This window comes from Tiliqua scincoides, chromosome 5, assembly GCF_035046505.1.
Source record: "Tiliqua scincoides isolate rTilSci1 chromosome 5, rTilSci1.hap2, whole genome shotgun sequence".
NCBI classification, from domain to species: Eukaryota; Metazoa; Chordata; class Lepidosauria; order Squamata; family Scincidae; genus Tiliqua; species Tiliqua scincoides.
Genome location: NC_089825.1, coordinates 99,119,895 through 99,136,008, shown reverse-complemented (window position 1 = coordinate 99,136,008; position 16,114 = coordinate 99,119,895). Strand labels below are relative to the sequence as shown.

The window sequence follows — 16,114 nt, the reverse complement described above, 5'->3', positions numbered from 1 at the left end:
TCTAAAAGGTTTTCAAAATGTCGACCACTAGTGGTTCCATCTCCCTGAGGGTGTCAGCCAATGCAGTACGCACCTTCCACACCCCTTCATGATACCACAGACGGCATATCGCAATTTTTCTCTTTCCGACCCAGTGACCGCACCAGTGCAGCAGTGTTGGGTGCTTATTCTGGTCTAATGCATCAACCTGGAGTTCATTATGACTGTGTGGCTGAGATCTAGATGATAAACATTGAAAGAAAAGGGCCCGTTATAAGTGTACTGTGGTAAAAGTACTGAGAAGCAGCACTTTATAATGCTGAGAAGAAATTAGGTTATTGGATCATGACCAGAAATATCCATGATTAGAAAAAAAACAAAACTCAGAACTATAGAAAATTTCCAATAGTTTGGACTACAGAGATTCCCTTCCTCTACTCAGATAAAGTGTTCTTCCTGTGAAAGAAGGACTTCTTGGAGGAAGATACTACTCTTAGAACAGGGGTACCCAAACCCCTGCCATGGGGTCACTTGCGGCCATTGAAGAATCCCAATGCAACCCTCAGGGACACCCCAGTCTCCAATGAGCCTCTGGCCCTCCAGAAACTTGCTGGAGCCTGCACTGGCCAGATGCAACTGCTCTCAGCATGAGGGTGACTGTTTGGCGACTGTTTGACCTCTCACATTAGCTGTGGGATGAGGGCTCCCTCCACTGCTTGCTGATTCACATCTGTGATGCAGTAGCAGCAGCAAAGAAAAGGCCGGCCTTGCCTTTTGTAAGGCCTTTTATAGGCCTTGAGCTATTGCAAGACCTTCATTCATTCATATAAGTTCCACCTCTAGTATATTAATTTATGTAAACTTATGTATATTTATTCAACTTTTAACCTGAATTCATTCTTTTTTTCCCCAGCCCCTGACACAGTGTGAGAGAGATGATGTGGCCATTTTGCCAAAAGGTTTTACACCCCTGTCTTAAAGGATGGAAACCTTTGGGTTGTTTTGGTGACCCTGTGCTGCCTCAGTATCATGCATTTATATGAAGTTTCTATTTCCTTGTTTCATCATTTTGACTTCTGGGTTGTGTCTTTATCCTGCATTATTAACATTATCCTTGGATAGCTGCCAAGGAGATGCAACTATTGATGCTGAAATGATTTCTCATCCCTCCGTGTACATTCCATACCAAAGAATCTGATCTGAGTTAAAAATGTGATATGCTGTGCCCTAGTATTCTTGCTGTATGGAAACATAGAGAGAGAGAAACATGCAAAACAACTATCATCTTGGAATCGGATTTAATTACTTCTTTTCTCTGTTAGCAGCTGCTTGGAGTTGAGAGCTGGTTTTAGCACAATAACATAGCATTTAGGGAGAAAAATGCAAATTAGAAGGCCAGTGTTGGAAGCCAAGATGGCAAAGACCTCCACGGCCACCACGTCTTTCCCCTTGCTGCTCAGGTAAGCAGGAATGAAGGAGATCCACACGCTGCAGAAGACCAGCATGCTGAAGGTGATGAATTTGGCTTCATTGAAAGTATCTGGCAGTTTTCGGGCAAGGAAAGCGACTGTGAAGCTGGTGAGGGCCAGAAAACCAACGTAACCCAGGACAGAATAGAGCATGATGATCGACCCTTCATTACACTCCACTATGATGTGCTCAGTCTGGGAGTGCATGTCAACATCTGGAAATGGAGGAGAGGTGGACAGCCATACAGTGCAGATCCCCACTTGAATGAGGGAACAGGAAAGAACAATGGAGTGGGCCACTTTTTTCCCCAGCCATTTCCTCATCCTGTTCCCTGGCTGGGTGGCCATGAAGGCCAGGACTACAGTGATGGTTTTAGCCAAAACAGAAGAAACAGCCACAGAGAAAATGATGCCAAAAGCCAATTGTCGGAGAAGGCAGGAGACCTTTCTAGGTTTGCCGATGAAGAGCAGGGAGGAAAGGTAGCAAAGCAGGATGGAGGTGAGAAGAATGCAGGTGAGGTTTTGATTGTTGGCTTTGACAATGGGAGTGTTCCAGTTCTTTAAAAAGATCAGTATCACCATAACTGTTATTGCTGTAAAGGAAACAGCAATAGAAACCAAACTGATTCCTAAGGGTTCCTCGTAGTTTAGGAAGGCTGTCTCTTTGGGGATACATTGATCTTGATTCTTGTTTGGGTACTGATCTTCTGGGCATTTGTCACAATGAGCTGCATCTGAAAAGGACAAAGAGAGTGTCAGTAGCTGCATGAATCCAGAAGAATGATGGAAGTTTGAAAGCAAATGCTGGACAAGATTTCCTCATTTTCCTGGTGAAAAATGCTTAGTATCAGGGGAGTGACAAAATTCAGAAAGTGACAGGCAGCAGTGGAGTTAAGTGCACTGAACTGTATAATGGACTGCCTCTGAAGTTTCCTCCCTTATTTATTTATTTATTTATTTATTTATTTATTTATTTATTTATTTATTTATAACACACACAGACATACAAACATATAACATACATTTAGGAGTGCTCCATACCATATACCATTAATCATACTATATCTCCTAATCTACTACTCATCTACTTCTGCCTCTTATTAGTTTATCCATTAATTTATATAATATATACTAAATTTTCCCTATTGCCCTGTACTATATTTTCTAAATTTTCACTTTCTATCAAACATAAACTTACTTCAATTACTCATTAATATTAAAACAAAATAATCTAATTATCAAAGTATAACAACATATAAAACAATTTTTCCATCTACTTCTAACTCTTCTACTCATTTATATATTTCGTTTATCAAATATATTGGATTTTTCCTAATTTCCTATAATATCTTTTCTAAATATTCACTTTTTATCATCTCAACTAGTTCAATTACTCATTAAAATCAAATGATAATAATCTAATTTCCAAATTTTAATAAAAGCAACAATCTCTTCTAATATGTTCATTACCATTCTCCAATCTAATTCTCCAATCGGAATACATTTTTTCTCTTTAACACAATAATTACCTATAAATCAATTCATCAACACGCTACCATTTCCAGCTATTTTTTTTCTAATTCATTTTAATTCATATATATCAATTTCGTATACATTTATTTTTTAAGTAAATTTAAACCAGTTGTTAACTAAATAGAATCCTCCAATTTTCTTTAATCCTCAGGTTAACCCTCAGGTTTCTTTTTCTTTGTTTCTTTCCATTTTTTTTTCTTTGTAATATCTTTAATAATTTATTTCCATTGCAGAATCCAATAAGCCCACATTTTCTTGCATAAGGTATGTTCATTCTTCCAGTTAACTGGGATATGTTTTCTTCTTCTTGTTCCAACATATTTGTATTTTGTGCACCCATGTTACTCTGTCCATCTTCTCTATTTCAATCTCCATTAGCGTCCCCTCTAGATCCTGTTGATTTTCCACTCTTCTAATTTCTGTAACCACTCTTCTGACGATGATTTCATTCCTCACCATCATCTTTTCCGCTTTCTCCTTCTGTTTATCTTCTGTTTTCTTTACATCTTCCAATTGCTCCTTGCACACATCTATCTATTGAGAGAGAGTCTTTAAACTGGCTTGAATCTGCAAGGACTAACTCAAGTGCTGTCTTCTGATTGTGAGCAATTTATCCAAATTTTTGAGGATCATTGGAGTCCAAATATCTGGAACAGGCTCCATCTTACAATTTCTCTCTAATCCACAAGATGTCCACAGTGTATTATTCTCCTTACTTCCACCACATGTATTTTCAGTCAGGCATTTTTCAAATTTTTCTTACAGATAACAGTGTGATTAAAGGAGAAAAACAAAATGAAAGAAACAGTCTCAAGGAGACAAAACTCTTTCAAGTCTAATAAAAATTATGTCCACAAGTAATTCTGGACTTTAGTCCACACACCAAATTATATTTATAATTATAATCCACGACCAATTTATTCCACACAAAGATAAAGAGCACATTCAACATCCTTAAAACATTTCTCATTAACGCCTTCAGTGTATCCAGGGCTTTTAGCCAAATCAGTCAATCAAAGCCAGGGACAATATTAACACATACTTATCTTAAATTTCCAACTTAAAATTAACGCTTCATGCTTTTTATTCCATATGGTATATTAGCATGTAGCTAGCAGCTAGATTGCAGACACTGCACCTCCCCCAATACTGTCCCAGACAATTAGGTTTCAGAGAAGAAAGGCCCCCCACACCCCGGTCGGGCTTTCAAAATCTGTGGTACCTGTACCATGGAAAGATCTTACCTCTTCTGATAAAGGAGAGAGGAGGAGGAGCCAACAGTGGATGAACAGACATGTCTTCAGGGGCTCCTGAGAGACAGTCTGTTCCCCCCACCCCCAAAAACTGCAGGTCTGAAGAGGATATGAAGATCATTACCAAGGTTCCTCCCTTATTATAGTTGTAACCAGTTTACCTTTAAGAATCCTTGCATCATGATTTAAGTGTTTGGAGAAAAACAGACCATACCTAGGCATATGTTATGGTGTTAGAGTGGACAAATAATTGCAAATATTTCCTGGAAAATCAACAACTGTCAATCACCTGTCTGGTTAGATATCATGTCATCTGGACATGGAGTACAATCATAGCAACAGATTGCTTTCTCTTCTCGAACCGTCTTGCTGTGTCCGACATGGCAGCTCTCAACACAGGTTGAACCAGGAGGATTCTAAGAAGAAAGAACGGAAGAAACACTGAAGCAAACATTGGATGCCCACCACCATGACCATCCTTCTCTTTCAGTGCACTTCAGCAGATAAAGAACAGGAGATCAACTTGATCCTGACCAGCAACAGAGGACTCCTGTTGCCAGTGACCTGCTGTAGACTCCTGTGGTATTTGACTTCAGGGAGAGTCAGTAGAGAGATTTGTTTTTCCTACTGGGATTCAAAACAGTTCAGAGCACAGTCCCAAAGAAGTAGGAAATTCACTAGGATTTGGTTTTAATCCCAAAGTGCCTTTCTGCTAGCAGAAAACTCAGCGTGCTTTTATTTCGTCAGGGAATTGGCAATTGCACTGGCAATCCTGGCCCCTGTGCCGACTGGGGCCAGGATCACAGAATACTGCTCCCCCCCCCACTGGTTGCCACCCCTTACCATCACATCCAGGCCACACGTGGTTTCCTCTGGTCCTCTGGAGTTCTTATAATGGCTTTTAAACATGAGGGCTTTCAAAAGCCTTCCAGAGGTTACAGAAGGCCTCCGGAGGGCAGGAGGAGGCCATATGCAACTTCCCCGGCCCCCAGAAGGTCTCACAAGGGCAGCTGAAAGTGGCGAAAGTGGTAGTTGGGAGGCATGGATGGAGGCATGGATGCTGGCAGGGGGGCAGAGGTGTGGAACCCTGGGACGTCTGTCCCCCTTTACCCTCCATGGTACGCGAGTGCCCAGTAGCAATTAGATTCTGAATGGGGTAGCATCTAAGAATAAAAAAAATGGGACATAAGAGGAAGCTGTCTTTTAATACTCAACACTAGGGACATCCTCCTTTTTTCTGTGTGTTTCAACTTGTTAAAAGGTGGGGCCCAACTCAAAACCCAGCTATCTATTTGAAATTTTTTCTTCAATATAGATATTTGAGTAATCAGCATGATAGGCTACCTGCCTTGCAAATATGTTTAAAATGATTTTATTCTGTGTCTGTAGAGGACAGGAATGACCCAGTAGAAGTTTAGGATAAAGTGGATGAGGATATTTACTTTAGTTGTGTGTACTAATGGTGTAGTCGTAGCAATCCTACAAAACCTGGATAATACTGATCTGTGATTCTAAGGCTGCAGTCTTATTCACTGTTTCTCTAACTGTTGGTCAGGACCCATTAGGTGAGTCACGAACTAATTTTGGATGGATCCCCATTCATTTCAATCTGCATTTTATTTTTAATATATTAGCATGGTATGTATGTTGGGGAAATGTTTCAGATTCGTACTTTTAACAAGATAATATGTATAAGCTTTTAACAGTGATAGTCAATGGGACTTACTCGAGGTAAGTGTGGATAGATTTACAGCTTCTTGGATGTTTGGGGAAAATAGAACAGAATAATATTCATAATAACAATATTATGAATAATATTCATTTGGATATTAACTTTAGGTATATGTAGTAATGGATTTTTTCAGCATTCCTACAATACTTGTACAATACTAGCTGTGACTGTAAGGCTGCAATCCTAAATACACTTTCCCGACAGTAAGCCCAATTCAACTTAGTCAGACTTATTTCTGAGTAGTCAGGTATACGATTGCGCTGCAGGGGTAAAATCCTTTGGTCGCCCGGCACTGCTAGGACTCACATTCCAGCATTGCAGGACACTTTCTGGCTGCCATAAATGGAGACTCAAGTAAGTTGTTGGCAGGGTTGGGTATTGGGCAGAGGAGGAGGAGTAATAGGGCACTTCAGGGGAGGAACAGGGGTCTGTCAGGGAGGGGAGGGATTGATATGGCGGGAGTCATGCATGTCGAATCCTATCCCCTAGTTTTCAAGCTTCCCCACCCTCTGGCTCTCCTCAAGCTTATACCAGTTATAGAGCTGGTATAGGTACAAGGAGACCCCTAGGCTGTCAGGGGGCCTATACAGAGGTCAGGGGAAAGTATGCTCCTTTACATCTCAAAGGCCTCTCAATCCTGCCCCCACCATAGCATGCAGTGCATGCCTCCAGGAATGCTCTCATGTTCAGGAATGTTCCCAACAAATGAAGAGGTGACCTTGCTGAAGGATTTTAGCCCTACCTGCTGAAATCTGCTATTCCACACAATGGCCTCGTCATGGATGGTAAACTCTTGACTTGGAGAAATCTTTCCAGCTGGGATCTTAAGGAAGGATTGATTGGGGAAAGTGACCCAGTTGATGACATCAAGTCCAGAAGACAGTTCCTGATTGGCAAACCAGACTTCATGGCCAGCACCATTGTTAAAGTGGACATTCTTCAAAAAAGAGTGCATCTAGATTGGACAAAAACAGAAAACAGCTGATAGCTTCAATGTATATTGCGCACAGTATTACCAAATCCCTGTTCAGAAAAGGCACCTGTAAACCTGGGATGTTCAAGTTAAAAGAACTTTTTTCTTTTATTAAAAACTATTAGAATACACTTGGCAGATCTTCCTCATCTTCCTCTCCTCTCAGCTCACCATCAAATCCAACATTTCCACATCTATAGGCCCAATCCAAACTTTGCCGCACTGATGCAACTGTGTCAATGGGGCCTGCTCTGCATTCTGCTATACCCTGTGGGGGTAGTCACAGAGGCCTTGTCGAGGTCAGGGAATAATTTTTCCTTTACTTGGGGCTACGGTGCAGCTCATTGGTGCTGGAAATTGGGTAGGATTGGGCCCTATTGAAGTATTCAATTTGCTCCTCTACTCAAAGGTTTCCAGGGAGCTTTGTGGATGCTTTCACAATGAAAATTAATATTTCAGGGTCGTGCGGTTCAGAGCAATAGGTGTGGCAGAACTGCCCTGTCTTTGTCCTTGGAAAAGCACCGCAGGTGCCCTGCCTGCTTACACCCGAGGAGGCTCTCCTCGCCCCTACTTTCTCGAATGTAAAGAGAGCCTCCTCAGGTGTAAGCAGGCGGGAAAGCTGTGGCACTTTTCCATGGGCTACAAAGGGGCAGTTCTGTCTTGCCCGCAGCCTGAATCACACATTCCTGTTATATTCTGCTTTTCTTACATTTTGGAACTTAAGTCTTCAGCCCTATGCGGTTTCCTAGGAGTAAACCCCATTGAACACAATGGACTTATATCTGAGTAGACAAGCATAGGCTTGGGCTATAAAGCAAAATGGCAAATCCAAGAGGTCAGTCATCAAAGTCCTGCAAGTTTCAGATCTGCTTAGCTTTAGCAATATGCCCCCCCATGTGCCTGGGAACATGATTTCACCCACACCACCCACTCAATCCACAGCAAGTTTACATAGAAGTGATTTCCACTGTGCTCCAATTATCTTCCTAGTAAGTGTGCTTGGGATTGCAATATACATAACCTTTTCAATACAGTGAGGAATATACCTGCCAGGGTTCAATGTTCAAAGGTTTGCCTGTGTTCAGCATTGTTTTTGGCCTGGACGTATATATGGCATTTAAAGCATGTGCTACAGCATAGAGACCATTGTAAATACGGTAGCTCACATCACTCATCTCCATCTCAAATAGAGTCTGAGGCAGGCTCTCCAGTTTCTCCTCTCCGGTACAGTGTTTACAAGTTTTAATTTTCCCATCATGGCAACACCCGAATGCAGATTTGTAGAAAAGGCAGAGAAAACGTGCAAGCGACTTTTTAGGTTTTAGAGTCTGAAGGAAGTCCTGGAATCCTGGCACGGCCTTCACGGAGGTTGTGAAAGACAAAGTCCCATGGAATGTTTTTGCACAGAAGCCCTTAGTGTCAACATTGCTGACGAAATCCCACTGAGGTGACGTGATCCAAACCTTCCCTATAAGACGTTTATGTATAAATTCAGCTACGTATAAAATGGCTACCAATGGTTCCAGAGTCTGAGCGTCTCCGTCAACAATAACAACGTTGACTGTAGTGGATAAAAGTGTGGAGCGTATCTTGAATATGTTTTGCATTAATGCATTTTGAGTGTTATCCAAATTAAGATCCTTGACAACGATAGTCCTTTCTAAGAATGCAACACAAATGCTGTGCTGGGTTAGCAGTGGTGTCAGCCTCTGCAGGAAGCCTTCTCCACTATCAGCCTCTGAAACAATGAGACCAATCCATGTCCATTGGAAATGCAGCAGTAGCTGGACTATGCCGATGTGCAGAGTACCTTCCCTTATTGCCATCCAGTATAGAGAAGGGAAATTATTTTTTGTGGCTGGTTTCTCATAGGTACCATAGGTAATCTAATGGGGGAAAACATGGCTCAGAACACCTTAGAAAATTAACAACCGTTTTCCAAACCAAAATATTTATTACAATCCAGACTTTTGCTTATCAATGATATGCTAAGTATACTGAACAATGCATCTTTGTAAACATTTCCATCAATAAATTATAATAAGTCTGCAATTGTCTGCACACATTCCTGGGAGGAAGCCCCATAGACAGTGGCTTAGCTAAGGGGGTACAGGGGGTAGCAGTTGCACCGGGCATCAAGCTTTAGCGGGACAACTAGCTGAGCTTGACACTAGTGACCAATATTGTGAAAATATTGGTATGAAAATATTGGTATTTATGAATAATACCATCATGTTATATATCATTGGACAGGTAATGTAATGCAGAATGCAATGAAACAAAATGGCATTGGAATATCTGTATTCTATCAAAGTTATGGCCAATTAACCAGAAAATAAAAACAACTGCCTTATGGAACAAAAAGTGGATTATCTTAACTCAAAACCGACCTATGAGACTCATTGTTCTGAGAGCCAATGACATGTAATTGTGTTACTGACTTGTTGCAATGACATATTATCTTGATACAGCATGAAACCAAGAAGGTGTAAATATGAGTCAGCTCTCATTTCCATGCATCATAATACAGTTACCCGTGCTAGCCGGGTAAAAAGGCACTTTTTCAAGTGATGCCCCTCTTATATTTAGCAAGGGGAGAAAAACCATCCCTCTTCACCCCATCACAGTATCTTGAACCAATCAGGGGCACACTTTTCATTTATTTTATCTGGGGGGGGGCTACAAATCTTCTTTGAACCCAGGTAGCAGATAGATGCCTTAGCTATGCCACTGAGGCAGCAGAGCTGCTGGGAGGAGGAGGTGTGTTCTTTCCTGTATTTAAAAGCCCGGGTGTGACGTCACTTCCGGTTGTGACATCACTTCCGAGGCAACATTTTGAGCTTAGCACTGGGCTACACAATCATTCGGTATGCCACTGCCCATAGAACATAATGACACTTCTGAGTAGTCATGCATAGGGTTGTGCTCTCAATGAGCTACAAAACATTTCCTTTCACCTTGTCCACAAGCCATCACTTCATGTCCTGAAAACGGGTAACGTCTTTGATTCAGACCAAGCTATTGTTTTGCCGAGCTTCAAGTTTCCATTTTTTAAAAGATTAAAATCACTTCTATGGTTTGTATCCCCAGAATATGAGAGATGACTAAGCAGTATTGAAATCAGTGCGATAGGATTGGCTTGCTTAAGCTGAAGAACACTGTATATAACTGTCTGCAATTATGACACATTTTCTTGGGATACAAACCTGGGTGCTATGCACTGAAAAGCATATTTAGGGCAGGAGGTCTGGCTCAGTGGTAGAGCTGCTGCCTTGTATGCCTGAAGATCTGGGGACACCAGTTCGGAACAACCAGAAGTATCTGGGAGCTCTCGACATGCTGATAATGAGTGCATGATCAGTGGCAGGGAGGAGTTGCTGTCAAGGTGCATGGGAGGAGAATCGGCCAGACTGGGAAGAATTTCAGCTGTAATGAGGCTTTGTATGAAAGATCAGAACTATTCTATTATAAAGGTTCCTGCGGGGTTTGGAAAACCTTGCTATGCAAACCACCTTGAATTAAAGTCTGAGGAGAAATCTGATGACCAAGAAAGGAGGTATATAGATACCAACATTAGTATTGTCAGGCTTCGTGTGGGGGCGAGGCGGATGTCGTCGTGGAGCTTGGTTCCCTGCCTCCCAGGCCTTCCCAGCAAGGGAGAGGAGGCCTAACGAAGGGGGAAGGGAAGTGCCTCAGGAGCCTCAGCTGGGTGACCAGAGGGAGGGGGTCACAGCACCCTTCTCCTCCTCACTGTCTCTTGAGGGTGGTGTTCACCAGTGGGGCAGCAGGAACCGCTCCACACCTTGCCCCCCTCACCCTCATCACAGGCCTCCGTTATAAAGCCCTCTCTGCTCCCCCCTTCCTCCCTCACCCTCCTCCCACTTCCTTACAGGGGCCTGGGGCTCTGGTCCCTGCCTCCCTTCTTTCCCTCGTGTTTGGTGGAACAGGCAGCTGGGCGGGTGGTCCCAGGGTCCAGGCAGCCTCTCCTCCTCCTCCCGAGGCTTTTGCTGCCAGTGGGGTCTCCCTCCCCCTGCCTCTCCAGGTCAGTCGGGGTGGGAGGGAGGCAGTGACCCCGACAAACATTATTATTATTATTATTATTATTATTATTATTATTATTATTATTATTATTATTATATAGAACTGAAGGTCTCTCTGCCCACATCTGGATTACAGATCAGTCCTGTTATGTCCTCCTATACAACTTGAGATCTCAGGAACCTTCTCAAATGGTTATTTCTTCTGAATAAACAGTTTACTTGCTGCATTGCATTACCCCTTTGCAATACTTTTCAAGCTAAAAAAAGGCATTCACTGATAAAGTCCCAAATAATATAATAAGTGAAGAGTGGTTTTATGCCACCCATTCATGCATCTGAATGTACATACCTGTGGAAACTTGTAGTGGCTAAGAATGTTGGCCATTTGGATGACATACTCTACCATAAATCCCCCAATGACGGACAAGGCATCACCTTTCTTATCACACTTGTAATTGGGCACATACCTTTGTTGTTTGAAGAGTAGATCCAGGATGGACTTATATGTGTACTTATTAGCTACACCACTGCCCATAGAACACAATGAGATGTGCTTTTGAGTAGTCATGCATATGGTTGGGCTCTCAATGAGTTACAACACATTTCCTTTCACCATGTCCACAAACCATCACTTAATGTCCTGTAATGTGTAATGTATTTGATACAAACCAAGTTATATTTTGCCGAGCTTCAATCTTCCATTTTTTGAAAGATTAAAATCACCTCTATGGTTTGTATCCCTAGAATATGAGACATGACTTAGCAGTATTATAATCAGTGCGACAAGATTGGTGTGCTAAAAAAGGCATTCACTTATAAAGTCTCAAATAATATAACAAGTGAAGAGCAGTTTTATGCCACCCATTCATGCATATGAATGTACATACCTGTGGAAACTTGTAGCGGCTAAGAATGTTGGCCAATTGGATGACATACTCTACCGTGAATCCCCCAATGACAGACAAGACATCACCTTTCTTACCACACTTGTAATTGGGTACATTCCTTTGCTGTTTGAAGAATAGATCCAGGATGGACTTATATGTGGTCATTCCTTCAAAAAAGTTGTCATAGATTTTAAAGCCCAAGGTCACATTAGGTAAGAGATTGGGATTCCTATTGATCTCATGAATGGCAAAAAGGAAGGCCAGGACATGCTGATAATGTTTGTACTCTATTCTGAAATTAGATTGACATTGTGGCAGAGATAAGGTCTAGCGCATTGTCATGTGCACCACATATACATTTATAGTAGTACCACCCACAATAGCATTTCCTTGAGCACTGTTTTGCTACAGTGTTGTTCATCCTTGGTATGACTGACAGCTATTGTCAATCAGAGCAGTGTATTCTGGCCAAACAGTGTCAGGTTCTTGTCCCATCAAGAACAGTGTGCTTTTTTAGTGCTGATTTGCACAGCACTCAATTTTAGAGGACAATGACACCCACACTACTGGATATATGCTTGTACAGTGAAAAACTCATCCCAAGTACAATGAGAAAAGGAAACAAAACTAAAGAGGTGTAAGGAAGAGGGGTGCAGGAATGGAGTTGTTCATCTGACCAGAACAAAAATGATTACGTAAGGGAACATTTTGCTGCAATGGATCTACTGTGCCTGTGATTTTGCTGCTGCAAGTCCAAGTGGATATGTGTAGGTAGTTTGTGGCCAGGAAGGGAGATAGGATATAAACAAAGGTGCGTTCAAAGATATCCGCTCCCTTCCTGACCATGGCACAGCCCCAACCCCACCCTGTTCTTCCCAACAAGCTGCACCTGTTGAAATTCCACCCCAGTGCAGTTGTTTGATCTCTAGTCTTCATATTTCAAATAGCATGATGGGTACCAAACAAGAAATAACTTACAAGAATTTGTTTGTCTTCATTGCTGGTAGTCTCTGAAAATTGATTGCAGAGTGTACAGGACGTATAAGAGAGAGGACCCCACCAATGACAGCATCTCCTAGCCTAGTATCCCCATAGCTTTCTTCAAATTCACATTCACTGGGCACATCCTCCCAACAGGCAAGAGAAGGGAGAAGCAGCAGCAGGAAGAGCAGAAACAGCCACAGGGCTGCAAATGCATGTCTAACCCAGCTGCATCTGAACTTCTGCATCCTGAACTACAGTTCCAGCTACAATGATATCTCTGTGGCTGGCATCCTGATGGAACCTCAGAGGAACCTCACTCAGCAGCATGTGTGGTCACAGAGATGTCTTCCCAAAATGTTTTGAAGAAGAAATGTTTGGTGATCTCTGTTCCTCCATGGGGCACTGATACAGTTCAGAATAGATCCACCTCCTTTTGAAATATGGATGCATTTCTTACCACCTGCGCAAGGAAGGAAATAACAGTAGTTTGGATAATTACAGAGTATCTAAACATCTCCCTGATCGTCTTTGTGAAATGAAAAACATAAATGTTTACAAAGATCAAACGGTATGCAATTTTGTGGAAGGGAGTCTGAACTGGGATCATGGTGAGATGTGGGTTGCCTTCCTTGTGATCCCCATTCAGATTTCACCCCTTTCCATAGATGAGTTGCTATATGTTAGATAAATCTGATAAAGGAGTGCTAGGCAGATGGGCCAAATTTTATTATACTACATATGAAAAATGGTCTGTTGGAATTTTTTTTAAAACTGTGGGGATAGTATTTAATTTAACAAAACAATGGTGGATGGTAGGGGGGTTTAGGACTTTTGGACATATGGTTACATTTCCAGTCATGCTCCTGTGTGAAAATTTAAACAGAAAGAAGCACCAAATGGTTTGTCAAGGCAAACATTGTTCTGTTTCAAATCGTGTAGCAGTTTCCAAACTGTGAGTCTGAAACCCACTAGTGGGACTTGACCCCATATTTGTTTGGGTGTGAAACTGACAGGGCAGACTGTGCATCAAGGGTGCAACAAGCTGCTAATCGGGAGGGGGGAGAGCACTCCTGCCCAATCACCATTATAGCCACATTCCTTGGCATTTAGAAATCAGGCTGCAGCCTGTGGGGCCTCTACAAAGTTTGCAAACTGCTGGAATATTGTATAGTGGTGAGATCAGGAGTGGAACCAAAGCAAAGTCCAAAAGAACTGCGGCCACATCCTGAAACTTTTGCTCCATATGGCAGGTCCTCCAACTGCTATTTGACTTATAAAAAAATAAAAAAGAAGGCAAAGCAGCCATCCCATGCTATGAATTTAGTGCTATATATTATTTACTCTGGCACTGACTCGGGTCTGAGGTCACTCGGAAAGGAGTCCCCACACATGCAGAATCAATTCTGTCTCTGTCTGGGTGTGCTTGCTTACTTTTTTGGAGGTGTGAAAGACATTGTGGGGCCATCATTCAGACCGGCATTTGCAGCTGGGCATTTCCAGCTGGGAGGCAGGGAAGACTTAATGTTTTGGATTTGCATTGAGAAGCAGGCGGGTGGGCTCCCTTGTCCATCTCTAAAGGAACTAGTGATAATTGGAAGAAGATTTTTTCCCTGGACGAGTGAGGGAAGAAGGCGGCGGGAGTGGTGGTGGTGGTAATTCATAGCCATCCAGGAGTCATGGCATGGTTTCAGCAGGCTCCTTGAATGACTGGTCACAATGAAACTACTTATGAGTAGAGCTGCAAAGGAGTGGGTCATACTGGTAAGCCTGCCTGCTGCTGCATGTGACCCTCCCCCCTCTTGCCACTTCTGTCTGTGCACTCACAGTTTGTTCCACCCCCTCCCACCTTGTTTTCAGATATGATGGGGACATCAGGGGAGTATTAAATGAGAACTCCAACATACACAAAAACACACACCCTGGTTGCAGCTCCATTTTTGTCCACAGAGATGCAGTTGCCTTTTTTACCTAAAAACTCAGGACTTAAGTCTTTTAGAGTCCCCAGAATGCTCTAGGCAAGTAGGAAAGTCCGCTTGTTCGGGCTCCTTTTCTAGTCAAGTTAAAGGGGGTGGAGACTCATAACTTGAGTCAAGTCAAGCTGCGCTTAATTTGCTGATCCTTGCATACGAACACCGTATTGGTTGCCTGCTGTGTCACAATAACACATCATTGGTACTTGGAACAATCAGTGTTACTGGTGAGTTTTGAGTTCAGCAAATTCACTTTTTGTTACATAAGGAGGCAGTTGTGTTTTCTTTCTGGGGGTTAAATGGCCCAATGTGTGATGGAATGCAGATAATTCAACATGGTTTGTTTCATTTATGTTCTTCATGCAATTACTATTCCCATATATAACATTCAAGTCCCATATAACATGATGGTATTATTCATAAATTCAAATAGTCTAAAAGGTTTCCAAAATGTCGACCACTAGTGGTTCCATCTCCCTGAGGGTGTCAGCCGATGCAGTACGCACCTTCCACACCCCTTCATGATACCACAGAAGGCATATCGCAATTTTTCTCTTTCCGACTCAGTGACCGCACCAGTGCAGCAGTGTTGGGTGCTTATTCTGGTCTAATGCATCAACCTGGAGTTCATTATCACTGTGTGGCTGAGATCTAGATGATAAACTTTGAAAGAAAAGGGCCCGTTATAAGTGTACTGTGGTAAAAGTACTGAGAAGCAGCACTTTATAATGCTGAGAAGAAATTAGGTTATTGGATCATGACCAGAAATATCCATGATTAGAAAAAAAAACTCAGAACTATAGAAAATTTCCAATAGTTTGGACTACAGAGATTCCCTTCCTCTACTCAGATAAAGTGTTCTTACTGTGAAAGAAGGACTTCTTGGAGGAAGATACTACTCTTAGAACAGGGGTACCCAAACCCCTGCCTAGGGGTCACCTGCGGCCCTTGAGGAATCCCATTGCAACCCACCCCAGTCTCCAATGAGCCTCTGGCCCCCCAGAAACTTGCTGGAGCCTGCACTGGCCGGATGCAACTGCTCTCAGCATGAGGGTGACTGTTTGGCGACTGTTTGACCTCTCACATTAGCTGTGGGATGAGGGCTCCCTCCACTGCTTGCTGATTCACATCTGTGATGCAGTAGCAGCAGCAAAGAAAAGGCCGGCCTTGCCTTTTGTAAGGCCTTTTATAGGCCTTGAGCTATTGCAAGACCTTCATTCATTCATATAAGTTCCACCTCTAGTATATTAATTTATGTAAACTTATGTATATTTATTCAACTTTTAACCTGAAT

The 16,114-nt window shown here is 42.4% G+C and overlaps 1 protein-coding gene across 1 annotated transcript; it reads right to left on the bottom strand.

The window, feature by feature from the left end:
• Positions 1–1,277: 1,277 nt before the first annotated feature.
• LOC136652557 (vomeronasal type-2 receptor 26-like) lies at positions 1,278–11,514 on the bottom strand. The gene is made up of 3 exons (XM_066629495.1): positions 11,329–11,514; positions 4,524–4,650; positions 1,278–2,182 (listed from the first exon to the last, which is right to left on the bottom strand). Exons 1-3 carry the CDS (start codon positions 11,512–11,514, stop codon positions 1,278–1,280), a joined length of 1,218 nt encoding a protein of 405 aa, XP_066485592.1.
• Positions 11,515–16,114: the final 4,600 nt, after the last annotated feature.